At 49.3% G+C, this 15,201-nt stretch overlaps 4 protein-coding genes across 6 annotated transcripts; 1 reads left to right on the plus strand and 3 right to left on the minus strand.

The window, feature by feature from the left end:
• Window positions 1-60: 60 nt before the first annotated feature.
• Window positions 61-4,618, minus strand: FOXG_01658 (uncharacterized protein). Its single transcript, XM_018378581.1, has 2 exons — window positions 523-4,618; window positions 61-463 (listed from the first exon to the last, which is right to left on the minus strand). Exons 1-2 carry the CDS (start codon window positions 4,319-4,321, stop codon window positions 213-215), a joined length of 4,050 nt encoding a protein of 1,349 aa, XP_018234530.1. The 5' UTR covers window positions 4,322-4,618; the 3' UTR covers window positions 61-212.
• Window positions 4,619-4,667: 49 nt separating this feature from the next.
• On the minus strand, window positions 4,668-7,860 carry FOXG_01659 (uncharacterized protein). Its single transcript, XM_018378582.1, has 3 exons — window positions 7,287-7,860; window positions 6,472-6,981; window positions 4,668-6,419 (listed from the first exon to the last, which is right to left on the minus strand). The coding sequence occupies exons 1-3, from the start codon at window positions 7,518-7,520 to the stop codon at window positions 5,505-5,507; spliced, it is 1,659 nt and encodes a 552-aa protein (XP_018234531.1). The 5' UTR covers window positions 7,521-7,860; the 3' UTR covers window positions 4,668-5,504.
• Window positions 7,861-8,413: 553 nt separating this feature from the next.
• Window positions 8,414-14,103, plus strand: FOXG_01660 (uncharacterized protein). Of its 2 annotated transcripts, XM_018378584.1 has the most exons (6): window positions 8,414-8,751; window positions 8,802-8,935; window positions 8,985-9,969; window positions 10,025-13,215; window positions 13,279-13,520; window positions 13,578-14,103. In XM_018378584.1, exons 1-4 carry the CDS (start codon window positions 8,610-8,612, stop codon window positions 10,780-10,782), a joined length of 2,019 nt encoding a protein of 672 aa, XP_018234533.1. In that variant the 5' UTR covers window positions 8,414-8,609; the 3' UTR covers window positions 10,783-13,215; window positions 13,279-13,520; window positions 13,578-14,103. The 2 variants fall into 2 exon arrangements, with proteins under 2 accessions (XP_018234533.1, XP_018234532.1); XM_018378583.1 differs by having other exon boundaries at window positions 10,025-13,520.
• FOXG_01661 (cohesin complex subunit SA-1/2) lies at window positions 10,389-15,193 on the minus strand. Of its 2 annotated transcripts, XM_018378585.1 has the most exons (3): window positions 14,383-15,193; window positions 14,121-14,329; window positions 10,389-14,059 (listed from the first exon to the last, which is right to left on the minus strand). In XM_018378585.1, the coding sequence occupies exons 1-3, from the start codon at window positions 15,041-15,043 to the stop codon at window positions 11,213-11,215; spliced, it is 3,717 nt and encodes a 1,238-aa protein (XP_018234534.1). In that variant the 5' UTR covers window positions 15,044-15,193; the 3' UTR covers window positions 10,389-11,212. The 2 variants fall into 2 exon arrangements, with proteins under 2 accessions (XP_018234534.1, XP_018234535.1); XM_018378586.1 differs by having other exon boundaries at window positions 14,121-15,193.
• Window positions 15,194-15,201: the final 8 nt, after the last annotated feature.

A 15,201-nucleotide genomic window follows, 5' to 3' on the forward strand; every position in this document is an offset into this window, starting at 1 on the left:
AGTCTTCTAACCACAGGCATGAACAGATATCTATTCTGAGTTGTGTGTTGCGAAAGAGTACCTCAGAATTCAACATTTGATTGCAACTATCTAAGTTTCTAACTGTCGAGTCATGCTCGAGATCTTCATATATTTGAAGAATGCTGCCGTCACATCAAGAATTCGATTCTAATGTACCTCTATCTGCATTATAGTGACCTTAGACCTTTTACTTAAGCATCCATGCCATCGAGTTCAATCATCTTCCTCACTAGCATGATAACCTCATCATCCTTAACATTCATCTCTGGGCTCTCAACCTTCTTTGCAATCAACTCATCAACCATTCCTCTAAGTCTAGCCAGCAAAACACCGATACGCGCCCATCCTCGAAGTCTGAGCCATCCGTCAACAAGTAGACCTCGACCAAGAGTGTCGAGTTCGATAGGACCCGAGAATAGTAGGAGTGTGTATGCATTGAAGGCTGTTTGATATGTTAGCGAAACCGAACAAGACTTGCAACATGAGAGGGGATATACGTACGTGTCAGGTCCCGAATGAAGATCTTGCTGGTTGAGATCAGACTGAAATAAGCCATATACGCAGCATTCCCCGAGAAACCCTGGCTTCCAAATAACGTACTGCTTGGGTGAACAAACACGCGTCCATTTTCTTGGTTAAAGTACTTGATCGACCTTGCCTCAGGGTCTAACTCCACGGCACCAGACATTGAACTTGCAAACTTCTTGTCGGGGTACTGGATGCGAGCGATCTGCGGTGTGAAAGCCGCAGCAACCAGCGCTCTCAGGAGCTGGGATCCATCAGAGCTAGCTCCACGTGCATGAGCCTCGATTGTCGCTTCTGAGGGCGCCACGATACCAATCTCTCCCAGGGCTGTGTAGTACTGTGCGCGCGTATTGGAGATGTCCGACAAGGTCTGGAAATTGAGAAAGTTCTCTTCACACCATGATCGTATCTGACGATGGGGTATGTGGTCCTGCATCATGAAATCCCACTCCTGGAAGGCCTGGAGATCAGTTAAGAGATCCCCATCACCTCTGTAGAACTTCATACGAGCCTCCTTCGCTTCGTCTCTCTTCTCTTGTGGAGAAACGAAGGGACTTCTTGTGCTCAGAATCGCTGCAATGGTTACGCAATCATCTAGACAGCCAAAGATGGCACCAAAAACCATCAGCTTGCCGCACCGAAGGTCAGCTGGGAGCATGGCAAGCTGCTGACCCATAGCTGTAAGCTCGTCACCATCGAGTGCTCCCATGCGTTGCAGGAGCTTCATAGCTCCATCAATAGCAGTCGCGTCAGGAGGTGTTGGAGACCTGCCAAGGAACCCGGCAACATCCTTCATTCCCATAGCACGAACTGAGAGACACAACTGTTCCAGTGGAACACGGCGAATCTCTGGCTCAGGTCGTTCGGGCATTTGTTGTTCGAGATTTTGCGTAAAGAGTTTGTAGCATCTGCCCTCTTGAACTCGGCCAGCTCGACCACGTCGTTGCTTGCAGGCGGCGCGTGATGCCCACGTTTCTTCGAGCTTGCGCATGTTGTTTTGCACATCGAAGCTTGTCTCCTTGACCTTTCCGCTGTCAACTACCACAACAATGTCGTCTATTGTGATGGAAGTCTCTGCAACATTGGTTGCGACCACGACCTTTCGCTTTCCTGGAGGAGCACCAGAGAACACTCTTTTCTGCTCGCGTGTCTCAAGCGAAGCATGAAGTGGCAAAACATGAAGCGAATTAATAGCTTTGAGTGCGCGACAAGCTTGGTTGATCTCACCAACTCCAGGGAGGAAAATCAGAATGCCACCAGGTTTCTTTTCGTAGGATAGCTCGAAATCAACGGCCTTGACCGTCTCAACCAGCAGGTTGTAATTGATGCGATGACCCAATTTTTGGATAACTTTACCCAGAGCCTCTCCGCTGATGAACTCCGAATCAGAGCTTTCGACTCCATATGCGGTCATACGGATCACATCGTCCAGATAGTACTCGTCTACAGGGAATGTTCGGCCTGCAATTTCGACTGTGCCCACGCTGAGTCCCTCCGAGGCAAAATATCTCTTAAAAGTTGCGGCATCAAGTGTCGCAGACATCAGAATTAGCTTGAGCATATCCTTCTTGGCCTTCATGACATCGCGGATAAGGTTGAGTAGGAAGTCAGTATCGAGACTACGCTCGTGTACTTCATCGATCACAACATGACTGACATCCGCCAAAGACGCCACGACATCTTCTACTCGCCCCCCTGAGGTTTGTAATCGCCTGAGTAGAACACCCGTCGTCACAAATGTTATTTTTGTATCTTTCGATCTCCGAGATTCACCCCGAATAGCATATCCCACCTCTTCGCCCACGCGTGTACATCTTTCTTCCGCTACACGATCCGCAAGGCCAAGTGCTGAGATTCGTCGCGGCTGGGTAACAATCATGTTCGCACAACCACCTAGACCTTGCGCGTACAGATCATCCAGGATAAATTGCATAGACTGTGTTGATTTACCCGAACCTGTTTCTCCGCTGATGATAGTGACATGGTTGCTTCTGACGGTACCGATTATGGCTTCTCGCATCTGCCAGGCAGGGAGACCCTGACGCTTGGATACCATGTTCTTCAAAGATGATGACTCTTGTCGTCGAAGCCATTGCTCCCGGCTTTTCTCATCCTTGATCCATTTGATCATTTTTGGGGCGCGTGTACTTCGTTTGTTCTGCGCAATAGCCGCAACAGGTTTGTACTCGGCTGCGGCTGAGGAGACGGCCGAAATATCCACCAGCTTTCCAGGCTCTTCAATGATGCCGTTGATGTTCTGCTGGATCCAGTCCATTGCCAGGTAGATCTTCATTGGTTCATCACGCAAAGACTCATCGATATACTTGAGTGCTTTTCGAATGATGCTAAGCTTGATATAAGAAGGAATGTTGGCCACGATCGAGAGAATCAAGTTGGCAGGATAGGTAGCTGGACGTCGAACCTGAAAAGAGGCATCGACGGTCTGTTGCCCATTTTTGACAGAATCGAGCTTGATGCGAATGACGTTATCGCCTTCACGTTCGAAACCCTCCCCATAGATTGCTTCAAGACTCCCAACTTCTTCTTCCCACTGTTCCTCGGGTGAGCCCAAATCCAAGAAGTCAGCATCGGCGGAATCCTGAGATTCTCTGGGAAACAGCAAATTTTGTAAAGTCTCTGCGGCTTTGTCCTCATCAACCCCTTGCTCATCCAGCACCCTTGTAGCCAGCTCAAGTGAGTAACCTGCTTGAGCTAGTCGTTTGATGATGCCCTCTCTTCTCAAGTTCGTAGCCCCAACCGACACTCCAGCCGCATAGCTCTCTGGCAAGGCCCAACGAGGAAGATCATCTTCAGGGACGTGGATGAGAAGCCACTCGAGCGTCTCTTCTCGATCTTTGCAATATTCGACTGCCTCTTCCACATGGCTTTTACGGAAGCTGAGCTTGCTGAGTTCAGAAATAATAGCATCTTTTTGAGGTTTCGACATCTGGACACCATTTGGGTTCCACTTGACGCCGCTTCGCAGCAACGTCTCTAACTGTGCTCTTGTCTTCTTTCCCATCTCAACCTTGGGCGCAGTGCTCCACCCCTTCATGATGTTGGATGATCGACTGTCTCCTTTACCGGCATTACTCATAAGGACCAGTCCAGAAGCACCAGGCATGGCAGCGGCCTTAGCCTTAGCGGCCTCAATTTCTTTCCTCTTCTTTTCTGCGGCAGCCTTTGCCTCTTGACGTTCTTGAAGTGATTTGAACGGGTCCGGTTCATACATCCAGGCCTTGCCTTCTTTCACATCTTGGGTTTTCAGGGCCTGGAATTCTTTCCATAATGACTTGTGCTCTGGTGGGAGAACCGTGTGCTTATTCTGCATGCTACACACTCTGAAGAGGGCATATGTTGCTGCGGCATGCTTGGCTTCTATTGCCGTAGGGCGCATGATCAGATGCTTATGAGTTGCTGGAATCTTGAAAGGTTCTAGTTTGGTGATTTGCTGGGTTTTGGGATCCTTGGCGCTCATAGTAACCCATACAGAGAAACCATCAGGGGTCTTCTTGGTATCATAATCGGGTCTTTCCCATTTCTGTTTCTGGCAGTACTCGCTGAGCAGGTTTACTGGCAGCTTTCCTGTCCATGAAGAGCCGCCGATGAGCTGCTTGACCGTAGGTTTTGGAGGGCCCGAAGGAACTGCTTCAGGAGTAGAAGTGCCACCTTTTTGGCCCTTTTTTCCTTTCCCTTGGTCTTTAGGTGGCGCAGACGGCATGGGATCAGAAAGGTCTATACCGCCACTGGACTTTCCCTTGCCTTTTTTGACCATTTTGAAAGGACGTGGTTATTGGTCGTGTTGTTGTAGAATTGATATGGGAAATGCTCGGTTGGTGATCGATTGGTTAGTGGAGCTCACTCGACACACAGTAATAATTATCAGCCGCGGAATGTTCTTGATGATTATAAAAGGCGATGTGATAAATATGGCTCGGAATATACTGCCAAGTGTCAGTATTCATATCTTATCACAGCCAGTCTCCCTTTTTCTAGAAACTGCTCGCAAGAGCTGCAACATCGAAAGAAAGGGATGAGTTGCCGCATGGCCAAGTAAAATCACTTCGGGGGAACAAGAAACATATCTTGATTCACACTGTGAGTCATGTGCACCAGTGCTAGTATATTACAGTACGTATTCTTTTATATGTACGGACCTTGTAGCCCCGCTATTCATACTCAAAACCTTTCGGGGGAAGACTGATTATGATCTATAGGAAGCTCAACGAAAGATGCTTTGGGTGGATTCGAACGCGAATAGTTTCCCTTCTCATTTAAGTACGAGGAAATGACTTATCTTCATTCGACACCAATCTACAGTCAGAAAATCATTACATGTCATCATGCCTGGTAATCATGAATGAGGGGCAAACACCCATCGTATTCTTTTGGATTAACTACGGTCTCTGGCTACCCTTGAACCAGATTCACCACCACTTGGCAGCGAATTTCGTAATTTCGAGCTTCATCGTCTCAGAAGTCCTGGTGCACTAGCATAGGCTTCTCCAAGGCATCCGTCCTCGATTGACGCTGCCTCTCACTTCAGCGGTCGTCCTGCGCAAGTCCCATGTGCCTAAACACCAACCATCATGATGTCTTCAGCGTATACACGTAAACTCGTCGGCGTCTGTAGTCTTCTCATGAGCATTCATGACCGAGAAGCCAAACGCCACCGCCGACTCCGCTCTCGTCTTACTTCATCACTCTCAGGCTGGAGCTTTCAAGCTACCATAGGGCCTGTAATCTGAGGGGGTGGGATTTTCCCTCATATAAACCTTCCAGATACATTAAAAAGACGCGGTATGGGGTGTGATATCATGGGGATGGGGGTAAACGACAGTCACATAAAACTGTTCCGGGGGAAGGGGTGTCGTGATGGTGCTATGTTTTGGGGGGGTTGGGATTGCTCCACATTCTGGATTTCCTATCGAAATTCTCAATCCGAACCGGCGAGCCTTTTACATGTCCATGGCGTCGCTGCCCTTGGCAAAGTCGAAACCGCCTGAGGGAGCAGCACCGTTGGTACCGAAGCCGAATGTGCCGTTAGGGCCAGCAGGTTGTTGGGCCATACCCTCGTCGGCGTTCTCCTCATCGTCCGAGAAGTACTTCTCGATGATGTTGTAGGCCTTCATGTAAATCTCCTCGTTGGCGTTGTTCTGGCAGTCGTGGATCTTCTCCATGCCACCGCACTCCTCAATGAAGAGAGCATACCGGTTGATGGAGTCGCCAGACTCACCAGCGGCCTGCTTATCAAGGTCACCGATCTTGAGGATGTTCTCAAGGCCGTCCAGCGCAACCTGAATAATCTTGTTATCGGGGCAGCCAAGTAGATCGCACAGGGGCTTGATGCACCCCTGAGAAACCAGATAACGGATTTGCTCCGGCTTCTGCAGACCACCGGAGGTGGCGTTGCTAATAGCCCAGCAAGCCTCCTTGCGGGTTTTAAGGTCTCCGTTCTGCAGAAGATGGATCAGAGGAGGAACAATGTTGGCATCTATGACGGCCTGGATTTGGGAAGAGTTGCCGGCAGTGATGTTGGAAATTGTCCAGCATGCCTCCTTTCGGATGCCATCCTTGGTAGAGCTCAGAAGAGACAAGAGGCAGGGTAGGGCGCCGCAGTTGATAATAACCTGTGTTTGAACGTCGTCACCGGTAACGATATTGCCAACGGAGCGCAGGGCGGGAGTCTGGACGGACGTAGAGGCGTGCATAAGAAGCTCAACCAGTCGACGAGGAATGCCAGCCTCAATAACGGCCTGGATCTTGTCGTTGGATCCATCGGAGAGGTAAGAGATCGCCCAGCAGGCATCGATGAGGACCTCGTCATCAAGGGAGTAGACGAGCTTGGACAAGACAGGAAGAGCGGGGGCAATCTGGTAGCAAGTTAATTCGCGCTCGTTTTCTTGTTCTCAAATGTCAACTTACAGTAGTCCAGTCAGGCTGGGGGGTCTTGCCACGGCAGAAGTTGCTAAGTGTCCAAGTAGCATTGCGGAGCATGCTAAGCTTACGGCTATCGCCGAGAAGGTTAAGAAGAGGCTTAAGAGCACCGCAGCTGAGGACATAGTCACGGCAGTGAGGGCTATCACCAGCGATGTTGCCGAGGGCCCAGACGGCCTGTTCCCTGACATCAGGCTCGGGGCTAGCAAGAAGCTCGACGAAAATCGGGACAGCGCCAGCCTCAATGACAACCTGTGTCTGAGTGGCGGAGCCGGATGCGATGTTGGTCAGAGCCCAGGCAGCCTCGAACTGGACCAGGGTGTGAGGGGATCGCAAGAACTCGACAAAACGACTAACAACGCCGGTCTTGATGACCTCCTCGATCGGGGGGTTGCGCTCCTTGGAAAGAAGCTTTCGGAACTTGGTTGTGGCCTGAATCTGCGAATCGATCTGGTCCGAGAAGACACCCTGCACCATCTGAGGAAGGTCCTCATTCAACTAGAGACAGGGGTTAGCAAATGCTTGCAAGAGATACACAGCCAGGGCCGTGCTATTCGCAGCGATGCATGACAGCAAGAAGACGGAGAGTGGAACGTGAACGTAGCCGCACCCGTAGCCTGCCTTTTGCCCAAACCCGCCAGAATCAGAATGTGGGGTTATTTGAAGTGTATATTTTCCCCCACATCAGAGGCAGACGGGAGGGACGGGGCGAAGCGAAAGCGACAAGAGATTTTGCGCAAGCAGCAGGCGAAACCAGCATTTCTAAGGATAATCCAAGGGTCGAGAAATAGAAAAGAACATACCTGGGACTCGGTAGGAGCGGACTCATCATCACTATCAGGGGCGGCACCGAGAGAAGCACCAGGGCGGTTCTCACCGGTTCCAATACCTCGACGCTTGGCCAAGTTCTCCTCACGCTTGGCCTTTCGAATCTCGACTTGCTGCTCCTCGCGACGACGACGGAGCTCCTCAGGCTTGAAGGTATTCTTGGCCTTGAACTGAGTTCGGCGATGCTCGGGAATGTATCGCTCAGCCATGATGACTGCGATTGTTTTGGTACGAGGGGGCGTTGGTAGGTGAACAGTAGCAAATTGATGTGCGGGGTGAAAGATGCACAAAGGGTTCGCAGAGAAGATGATGGAAAGAGCTCAGCTTCTAGGGAGAGAAGACTTGCTCTGCAACGTAGAGTAGAAAATCCAGCAAGGAGAAGAGGATGAGGAGAGGGGGGAAGGAGAAAGTTTTGTTGTTGATGTTGATGGAGAAGAGAAGTCTTGGGTCTGGGTCTGGGTCTGGTCGGCCGGGGACTAGGAGGGCGTCGAAATGATTGACCCAGGCAGTGGGCGAGTCTTTCTTTGGACTTTGGGCCACTGATTGCCTGCTACACCCAAAGAGAAACCGCTTCCACCGTAGGGGCCCCAGTCGAGTGATTTCGGCCTCAGGCAGAAACCGCTCCGCAGGCTGTTAGTTCAGCACCGTGCAATCAAATCACCTTCAGCTCTGCAGACCTAGACATGAAAAGAGGGTTCTTCTGTGAATGATGTGGATAAGGTTAATCTAGAAGAGAACAGGTCATTGTTTTTATCCACTTGGAGACCAGGTAATGTAAACAAAGTAACTACCAGTGAACGAATATTTCACGGCAATCCCTTCGTCATGGCTTGGTGCCTGAAACTCAATAGACAAAATCTCTGTGACCTGACTCGTCTTGCCTCCCTTTTGAATATTGAGGCACACATTGAGAAATCTACAGCTAAAATTGCATGGTGTAACGTCTAGCTCTCTGTTCACACAAATATCCCACTAGGTCGCCACTGTGCCGTTAACGTACTGTATAATGAATCTTGGAAGTTGAATCAAATCACATGCAGCATCACGTGTTGTCGCGGCTACGTTGATGGAGGGGTAAGCTCCCCTGACGCGTCAAGGCCCAAGGTGCTGTAATAATCGCGTCCTACAGAGCCGTTCATTATCCATCCGTACCTTGGTAGTTGACGACGCATTGAGGATCCATATACTGCCACTAACGCGATCTCGAAAAATCGTTTATTTATCGAAATTTCGCCTACTATCAATGACCATCCATTCGTGCTGTTCAAGCCTCCATTCGTTGCTTCACAGCAGAAACAATGCCTCCCACATCTACATCAACACTTCCAGGATATGTCACCATTCGTGATATCCTGGATGGGAAGATTGCAAACGGGGCTTTAGTCAATGTGTTAGGCCTTGTTTCTGATTTTCGTGACGCTATTCAAACAAGAAAGACAGGTGAGAATCTATCTATTCCTACCGTTGATTATGTTATCCAACACATCTAGACTGCAAATGTCAGGTTCGGCTCTTCGACTCATCCGTAGATGATGATGGTTCAATTGCCTTCGACATCTTTCGTCCGAAAGAAAACCTACCGAATCCCAGCAGTGGCGATGTAATGCTAATCCGTCAAGCAAGAGTGAGTTAGCTAAAACATTTCAAAATGCTTGTATTGACGGTCACAAAAGGTTCAATCATATGCGTCTGGTGGCCCCTCTCTCTTAAGTAATTACAACACGAGGATCTCACAATATAAAGCCTCCAAAATACCGAGAAACCCCGGCGACGCTTCATGCGCTCTATGTCCACCAAGTGGCCCCAAAGATACACCGCCAGGCGATAAGGAGAATGCTTTCGTGTCTGCAATGTATCACAGCATTGACAAGAGCCGATTACCTAATGAAGAAATGTTTGAGACTATGGTCGTTGCATCACGGAACGTCAAAGACAAGTTCAAACTACTTCAAGATGTCCAAGAGGGATGTTTCTGTGACATCGTCGCCCAGGTCGTTCGGCCACCCCACGATGGCGGTGACAAGATGACTTTATGGGTTTCCGACTATACAGAGAACCCATTTTTTCATAACTTTTCTATCGGCTTCGACGAATCTTCTATTGGCCGAGATGGTGATCCATTTGGTTATACCGACAAGTTCACCATGGCTGCTAAGCCATCGGGCTGGCCGGGTCCTTTTGGGAAGAGATGCATTCAGATCACATGCTGGGAACCCCATGTAACTGCAATCCGTGACCAAGATATAGGAACTCTCGCATGGGTTTTGATCAAAAATTTGCAAATCAAACTAGGTCACAGTGGTGCCAACCTGGAGGGATTCTTGAGAGAAGATCGCGAGTCCCATGGACCAAAGATTGGTATTCGTATGGTAGATTCGAATTCCGACTCAGAGAATTTTGATCCGCGTGCAAAGGAGGCATTGCAAAGAAAAAGAGAATACGAGCGCTTAAGACAAGGGCAGGCCAGAGAAATCAAGGAGGCTTTGAGAGCCGGACAAAAGCGCAAGCATGGCGTAGAGTCGAAATCGGAACCAAAAAAAGGCAACTCTAGATCGAGGCGCAGTGAAAAACGATCAAAAAGCAAAGCCAACAAACAAGGTGAGGGCAGAGAGCCTACAGAACAGGGTGTGGTCCCTGTCGTGGACCTAAACATTCGAGGTAAACTCGCCTGAGCTCACAGGACTCCTTAATACAGCAGCTGACGAACTTTTAGTGAAATGCGAAAATGAAGACAAGCCGGCCAGTCTGATTGCCGAAATCACAAAACTTGTCCAGCATGAAACTACTATCGATGATGGTCTTGTAAAACTTCCTCTGCCCTTTGTGAACTTGAACTACAGAGCAAACGTTCGAGTTGTCGACTTTTCACCATCAAACCTTGCAGATTTCGCCTATCCAAAGAAGGAATCAGAGTATGATGACCTTTCCGATGACGGTGAAGAGTCGCTGTCCAACAGCGAAACTGAAGCTGAAGATGGACAGCCAATCCAGAGAACGCTGGATGATTTCTCCAAGGTGCGAAACTGGGAGTGGCGTTTCTTTTTGGAGCTTGAAGACGCTGCAGTCGCTGAGAAACATAAGAAGCAGAGACTTTGGGTGGCAGTCGACAACCAATCTGCTCAATTACTTACTGGACTCGATGCATGTAACCTGAGACGAGATAAGCAGGCGCTGGTAACCCTCCGCGACAAGATGTTTACGCTCTGGGGAAATCTGGAGGAGAAAAAAGTCGCTGCTCAGGAAGCGGCAAGAAAGGGAAAACCTCCAGTTGATAGCGACGATGAGGATCAACGGCTGCCCGAGCCAAAGAATTTCGGCAAAGCGCAACTCACAAACCGGGCATTTCCATGTTGCGTAAAGCAATACGGTATCAAAGTTGCCGAGCCAGAACCGTCACAAGCCAATGCAGGGAATGGGAAACGCTGGCAGAGAATGTTCCAACTCTTTGGCGCCAGAATTGTTGGAGAATAGTTTGTAGCAGACAATCAGGTCTGGTTGTGGTATTTAAGACGAGCTCAGTGACGATGGATCGTGTTTATCAGGCGTATAGGGAAAAAGCCGTGTTCAGGTCTTGATCTTACGGCGTTCACTGGCAAGTTTTGTCTCAGATAGGAGTTAAAAGCGATTAGACCGAGGCGAAGTTATTCTGATTTTGCAATGACTATAGATGTTTGTACACGCAGTCTTTTGACGCCCTAAATTCAGGTCCTCTGCCGCATACCCAGACTCCAGCATGTAAGTCCAAGGCGACAAGAGACAACATACAGAAACGAAGAAAATAAAGGAACCATCCGAAACTATACCACCCTATTCACAAAATGGAAACAGATCACGCATATCATTTCCGCCGAAGGTCGCAATAGTTATGTATCCACCATGTGAGAGGTCAAACTCGTCGTGTCTAATCCCCTATAACATCATCGTCTGATTCGTGAGCTGGTCGTTCCGCTTCATCTTCATTTTCGTCATCGTCTTCGATTGGATCATCCTCAAGAAGACCCTTTGCGCGGAGATCTTCTCGGGAGCCCTCCTCTGGTGGCGGCGTGTCATCAAAGATGTCATCCTCGTCATCCTCTCCAATTACAATGGCTTCGCTAAGCTGGGCCTTCTGAGGTTTGGCGCTTGTTGGAGCCTGTGCGTGGGCGGCCTTTTTTCTTGTCCGCTCGGCCAACTTCTCTTCGTCTAGGTAGGTAACGACTTCTTTGAAGTTGTTGCCAAGTTTATTTTGGTTGCGAAGAAGACGCCGCCTTAGCTTGCCTCCGTGTGAGCCCTTATGATCCACCAGGCGAGCAGTAATCACGAGGACATATTTTGCGGTGAGTTCGCACAAAGCTTTTTCGGCCTTGAGTTCGGCAGTGAAACGCTCTTCCTCGGAAAGACCCTCGTCCTCATCCTCGTCCTCTTCGTCTTCATCATCAGCCATAGGATCTTCGTCTTCAGCTGGCTCATTTAGGGTTTTGTCCTTCTTTATCTTCTTGGCATACTGTTTTTCGGTGCCGTCAAAGATGGCAATCAACTCAGGAATGAGGCCGGATTCGATATCTTGAATCAATGTCTTGTATTTCTCGCCGTTCGAGGATTGTGACTCAGAGCTGGACGAAGGCCGGAGTTGATCAATAGTTGGGCGTAGGGTGGCGAAGGTAAGGTGAAGGTCACACAGGCTGCCAGTAGCGAATAGTCTCAACTGGTCAATGGCGGCGCGTGATGATAGGGTTTCAATAAGATGTCGGCGGAAAGTCTGTCGAAGTGCCGATAGTCGATCAAGCTCAGCATCTGCGATACTGCCAGTCGTTGACAGGAGCCTGGAATAAGCCAGCGTCTTCCACATAAAGTAGAACTGGCAGGTCTTGATCGCAAATGAGACCACCTCATCCTCGAGATCATCAATGTCTTGGTCATCGAGAGGCTCGTACTTGCCTCGATGAACAATATTGGCTAGTATTTGAATGGCAGGGTTTGTTGTTGATTCGGATGAGTCTCCGTCAGCCTCCAGGACATCGATACAGTCTGAAATGCTCGCCAGCTTGCTGATCTTGAGAAGAACTGTTGACAATTCCCTGAGAGGTGCCTCGCCTAGATTACCTCTCGACGAAAGCTCATAGGTTTTGTCAAAGTTGTGTAGAGAAGTGATGACAGTTTCCCACAGGTATGACAATTTATTGTCTGTGATTTCCTCCAACTCTCCATACTGTCGCGAATGCAATAACGCCGCAGTTGCTTCTGACAAAACTCTCTTATCGTCGTGTCGGTTAAACTGTGTGACGATTTCGTCGAGCAGCTTTTCGTATCTGTTTGTGTTTTGACGTAGTTGCTTGAAGATTTCAAGATCGAGAAAATGCGCCAGACGAAGAACAATCGCGGCTGTGTCTGGCTCTGCTCCAAACTTGCTTAGAAGAGGGGGGATTACAATGACCAGCTCGGCTGCTGTATCTTCGGGGCTTATTCGCACATCCTCGGCTTCTTTGCCTGTCTGTGGCTTCTTTCTTGATCTGTCGTGGTCAGGCGCATGTGTCAGGCTGGATTTTACTGCTGAGCTCAATACATCCAGGAGTATCGATTCTTCCTCGGTAGTAGGTGCAACAGCCTTCTTGAATGCAAGATCTGGGTTGTTTCCCTTGGATCGCGATTTTGAACTCGTTGTGTGATCAAAGAGCAAATATCCTGCCAAGAGTGTCCACTGCTTTATCGCGTTGACCTTCTCGAATAGAACTTGGGCTGCCAGCGAGATCCTGGTCTCTGGAACAGCAGACTCCAAAAGATCAACCGCAACATCTAATCCCAATATCTGACCACTTTGGTGCTCCTCCTCGATCTGATTGTCATAGATAGCAAGGGTTTCGGCAAGGCACTTTAGATCAATCCATTCCATACGGGGGGCGTCAACAGAAGCCTTCTTCCCGCGGGGTATGTCCTCCGTAGCTTCAGAATCACGCAGGTCCTTCGTCTTTTCACTGATAGCGTCCTTAGTGCATGCGACGAAGAACCCAACAACCGCCTTTCGAATTCTGAGTTCATTGTCAAATATGAGCTTCCCAATAGCGTCCACCTCTTCGCCTTCTAAAAGGTCTTGGTCGCGGAGGACGTCAATAACGCCAATTGCTGCGACGCGAACGGCGACATCGGAATCTTTGCAGGCCATTTCAACCAATCGCGGGCGAAATCTGTCAATAAAGTGGCCCAGCTGCCCGGCGTCTCTCCGAAAGACTTTGGTAAGCTGCTTCAAGACCTCGAGACGAGTGGGTGCATTAGTATCTGACAGCATCCAGCCAAGATACCGGAGGTAGCCCGGCTCAAGGAAGATGACAGGCAGGGAAATGATCCAGTTCCCGAGTGCTTCCACACACTCAGTTCGAATCTTGGGATCGACATCTCGGTAACGATGCACAAAAACAGTGTCGAAAAACGACTGAATGGCATCGGCGCAAGCTTTGCGATCTTTGTTGGTCTGTTCCTTGTCACGCTTTTCTGTACTCTTCTTGAGTCTGTAGTCAAGGTCGTTGGCTACTGTGACTAGCGCACTTTGGACTGCCAAAGATATAGTGGTTGCGGTATGGCGGAAGGGTCGGAGTGATGATGAGGACATGCTAGCAAGCCATGTATGCAGGTTGTCAAGAAATGTTTCGTCTCTGTACATGAGACGACCTTGGTGCATATCAACGATGAGGCATTCGAAGAAGGAAATGAGTACGTCTCGGAAGGATCGTGAATGTTTGGTTCTGGAGATGAGAGGATAGTCGGTAATTTGTTGCTGTAATAAATAATGTCAGCAAAATTTCCATGGCTAGAGGCACGATTGAGAATTGTAATACCTCTTGGTAAATGCTCTGAAGATCTGCCAGTCGTCCTGCAACGTTGTCCAAGTCTAAAACATCGTCTTCAGTGATGAGTTGATCACAGCCAGCGCATTGAAGGATGCAGTTCACCAAATCAGCAGTGGCTGCTACTGCGTTGGTCTTGTAACTAGCCAGCCATTCTTCTGCCACCGATTTGCTAGAATCACCCGATCCGAACAGATGGGCTTCGTAGTGTCAGCATGTAGGAAAGCACGCAGGAGGAGAAAATTGAGCCTACAGTAGAGCCCATGCCCTTTCACAGCAGCGTCTTCAATGCGAACACTCTTCTTAGGTCTGCTCGGGAGACTTTTGGCTGCATGGGTCACTCGCGCAGGCCGCAAAGGCTTGGAACCGTTGATCTTGGGCTTTTTGGCTGAAGGCTTCTTTGCGCGACTTGTTTGCGACGACTTCTTTCTAGAGCGCGGCGCGGGATGGTCTTCATCGCTGTCATTGTCGGGCTCGTTGCTCATCTCCTCGTCTGAATCGGGCGCTTCAATTTCCGCATCTTCCTCTTCGTCCTCTTCTTCGTCGTCCTGATCGTCTCGCTTGCGCTTTGGATTTGTCGATTGAGTTGCAGTATCAGGAGTAAATTTGGTGGGTGCCCTCACGACGCGTCCCGATCGGCGACGCGTTGTCGCATCAGGATCCGGAGACGGGCTCGCGTTATTGTCCATAGTGTCTCTTGGGGGTGGCCGCGATATCGGCATTTGAAATATCAATGTCTGGTGGTTAAACCCTCGATGCGAGGGTGACAATGGTGTTTTTAGCCACTTGGCGCGTCGAATGTCGCGTGGAGTAAGTAGAGTGCAAATGGGATGGGGATGGGGATGGGGATGACGGCGCAAGCTGTTCTGGAAAGTGGGTGGGTGGTGCCAGTTTTCTTTGCCACGGGTGAACATCGGAGCAGTAGCTAAGGTACCTCACCTAATCTTCTTAACGAGTACCGGAGAGTCCTTACATCTTTACGATCAGCTTATGTCTCTAGCATCCATCTGACTTGGATACATGTGGTTGTTTCCATAGGTTCATGATATCACAATAGAATTGTGCTTTTTAT

Source organism: Fusarium oxysporum, chromosome 5 (assembly GCF_000149955.1).
Source record: "Fusarium oxysporum f. sp. lycopersici 4287 chromosome 5, whole genome shotgun sequence".
NCBI lineage: Eukaryota > Fungi > Ascomycota > Sordariomycetes > Hypocreales > Nectriaceae > Fusarium > Fusarium oxysporum.

What these genes read in the sequence shown, in the direction of transcription:
- FOXG_01660 (XM_018378583.1), top strand. Translation starts at nt 8,610, where the DNA reads ATGCCTCCCACATCTACATCAACACTTCCAGGATATGTCACCATTCGT. An exon ending in TATTCAAACAAGAAAGACAG is followed by an intron (nt 8,752 to 8,801) that starts GTGAGAATCTAT and finishes CAACACATCTAG; the next exon opens with ACTGCAAATGTCAGGTTCGG. An exon ending in TGCTAATCCGTCAAGCAAGA is followed by an intron (nt 8,936 to 8,984) that starts GTGAGTTAGCTA and finishes CGGTCACAAAAG; the next exon opens with GTTCAATCATATGCGTCTGG.
- FOXG_01659 (XM_018378582.1), bottom strand. Translation starts at nt 7,520, where the DNA reads ATGGCTGAGCGATACATTCCCGAGCATCGCCGAACTCAGTTCAAGGCC. An exon ending in CCGCTCCTACCGAGTCCCAG is followed by an intron (nt 6,982 to 7,286) that starts GTATGTTCTTTT and finishes CCCTGTCTCTAG; the next exon opens with TTGAATGAGGACCTTCCTCA. An exon ending in CCCAGCCTGACTGGACTACT is followed by an intron (nt 6,420 to 6,471) that starts GTAAGTTGACAT and finishes ACTTGCTACCAG; the next exon opens with ATTGCCCCCGCTCTTCCTGT.
- FOXG_01658 (XM_018378581.1), bottom strand. Translation starts at nt 4,321, where the DNA reads ATGGTCAAAAAAGGCAAGGGAAAGTCCAGTGGCGGTATAGACCTTTCT. An exon ending in CTTCATTCGGGACCTGACAC is followed by an intron (nt 464 to 522) that starts GTACGTATATCC and finishes CATATCAAACAG; the next exon opens with CCTTCAATGCATACACACTC.
- FOXG_01661 (XM_018378585.1), bottom strand. Translation starts at nt 15,043, where the DNA reads ATGTTCACCCGTGGCAAAGAAAACTGGCACCACCCACCCACTTTCCAG. An exon ending in GAAAGGGCATGGGCTCTACT is followed by an intron (nt 14,330 to 14,382) that starts GTAGGCTCAATT and finishes GACACTACGAAG; the next exon opens with CCCATCTGTTCGGATCGGGT. An exon ending in TTCAGAGCATTTACCAAGAG is followed by an intron (nt 14,060 to 14,120) that starts GTATTACAATTC and finishes TATTTATTACAG; the next exon opens with CAACAAATTACCGACTATCC.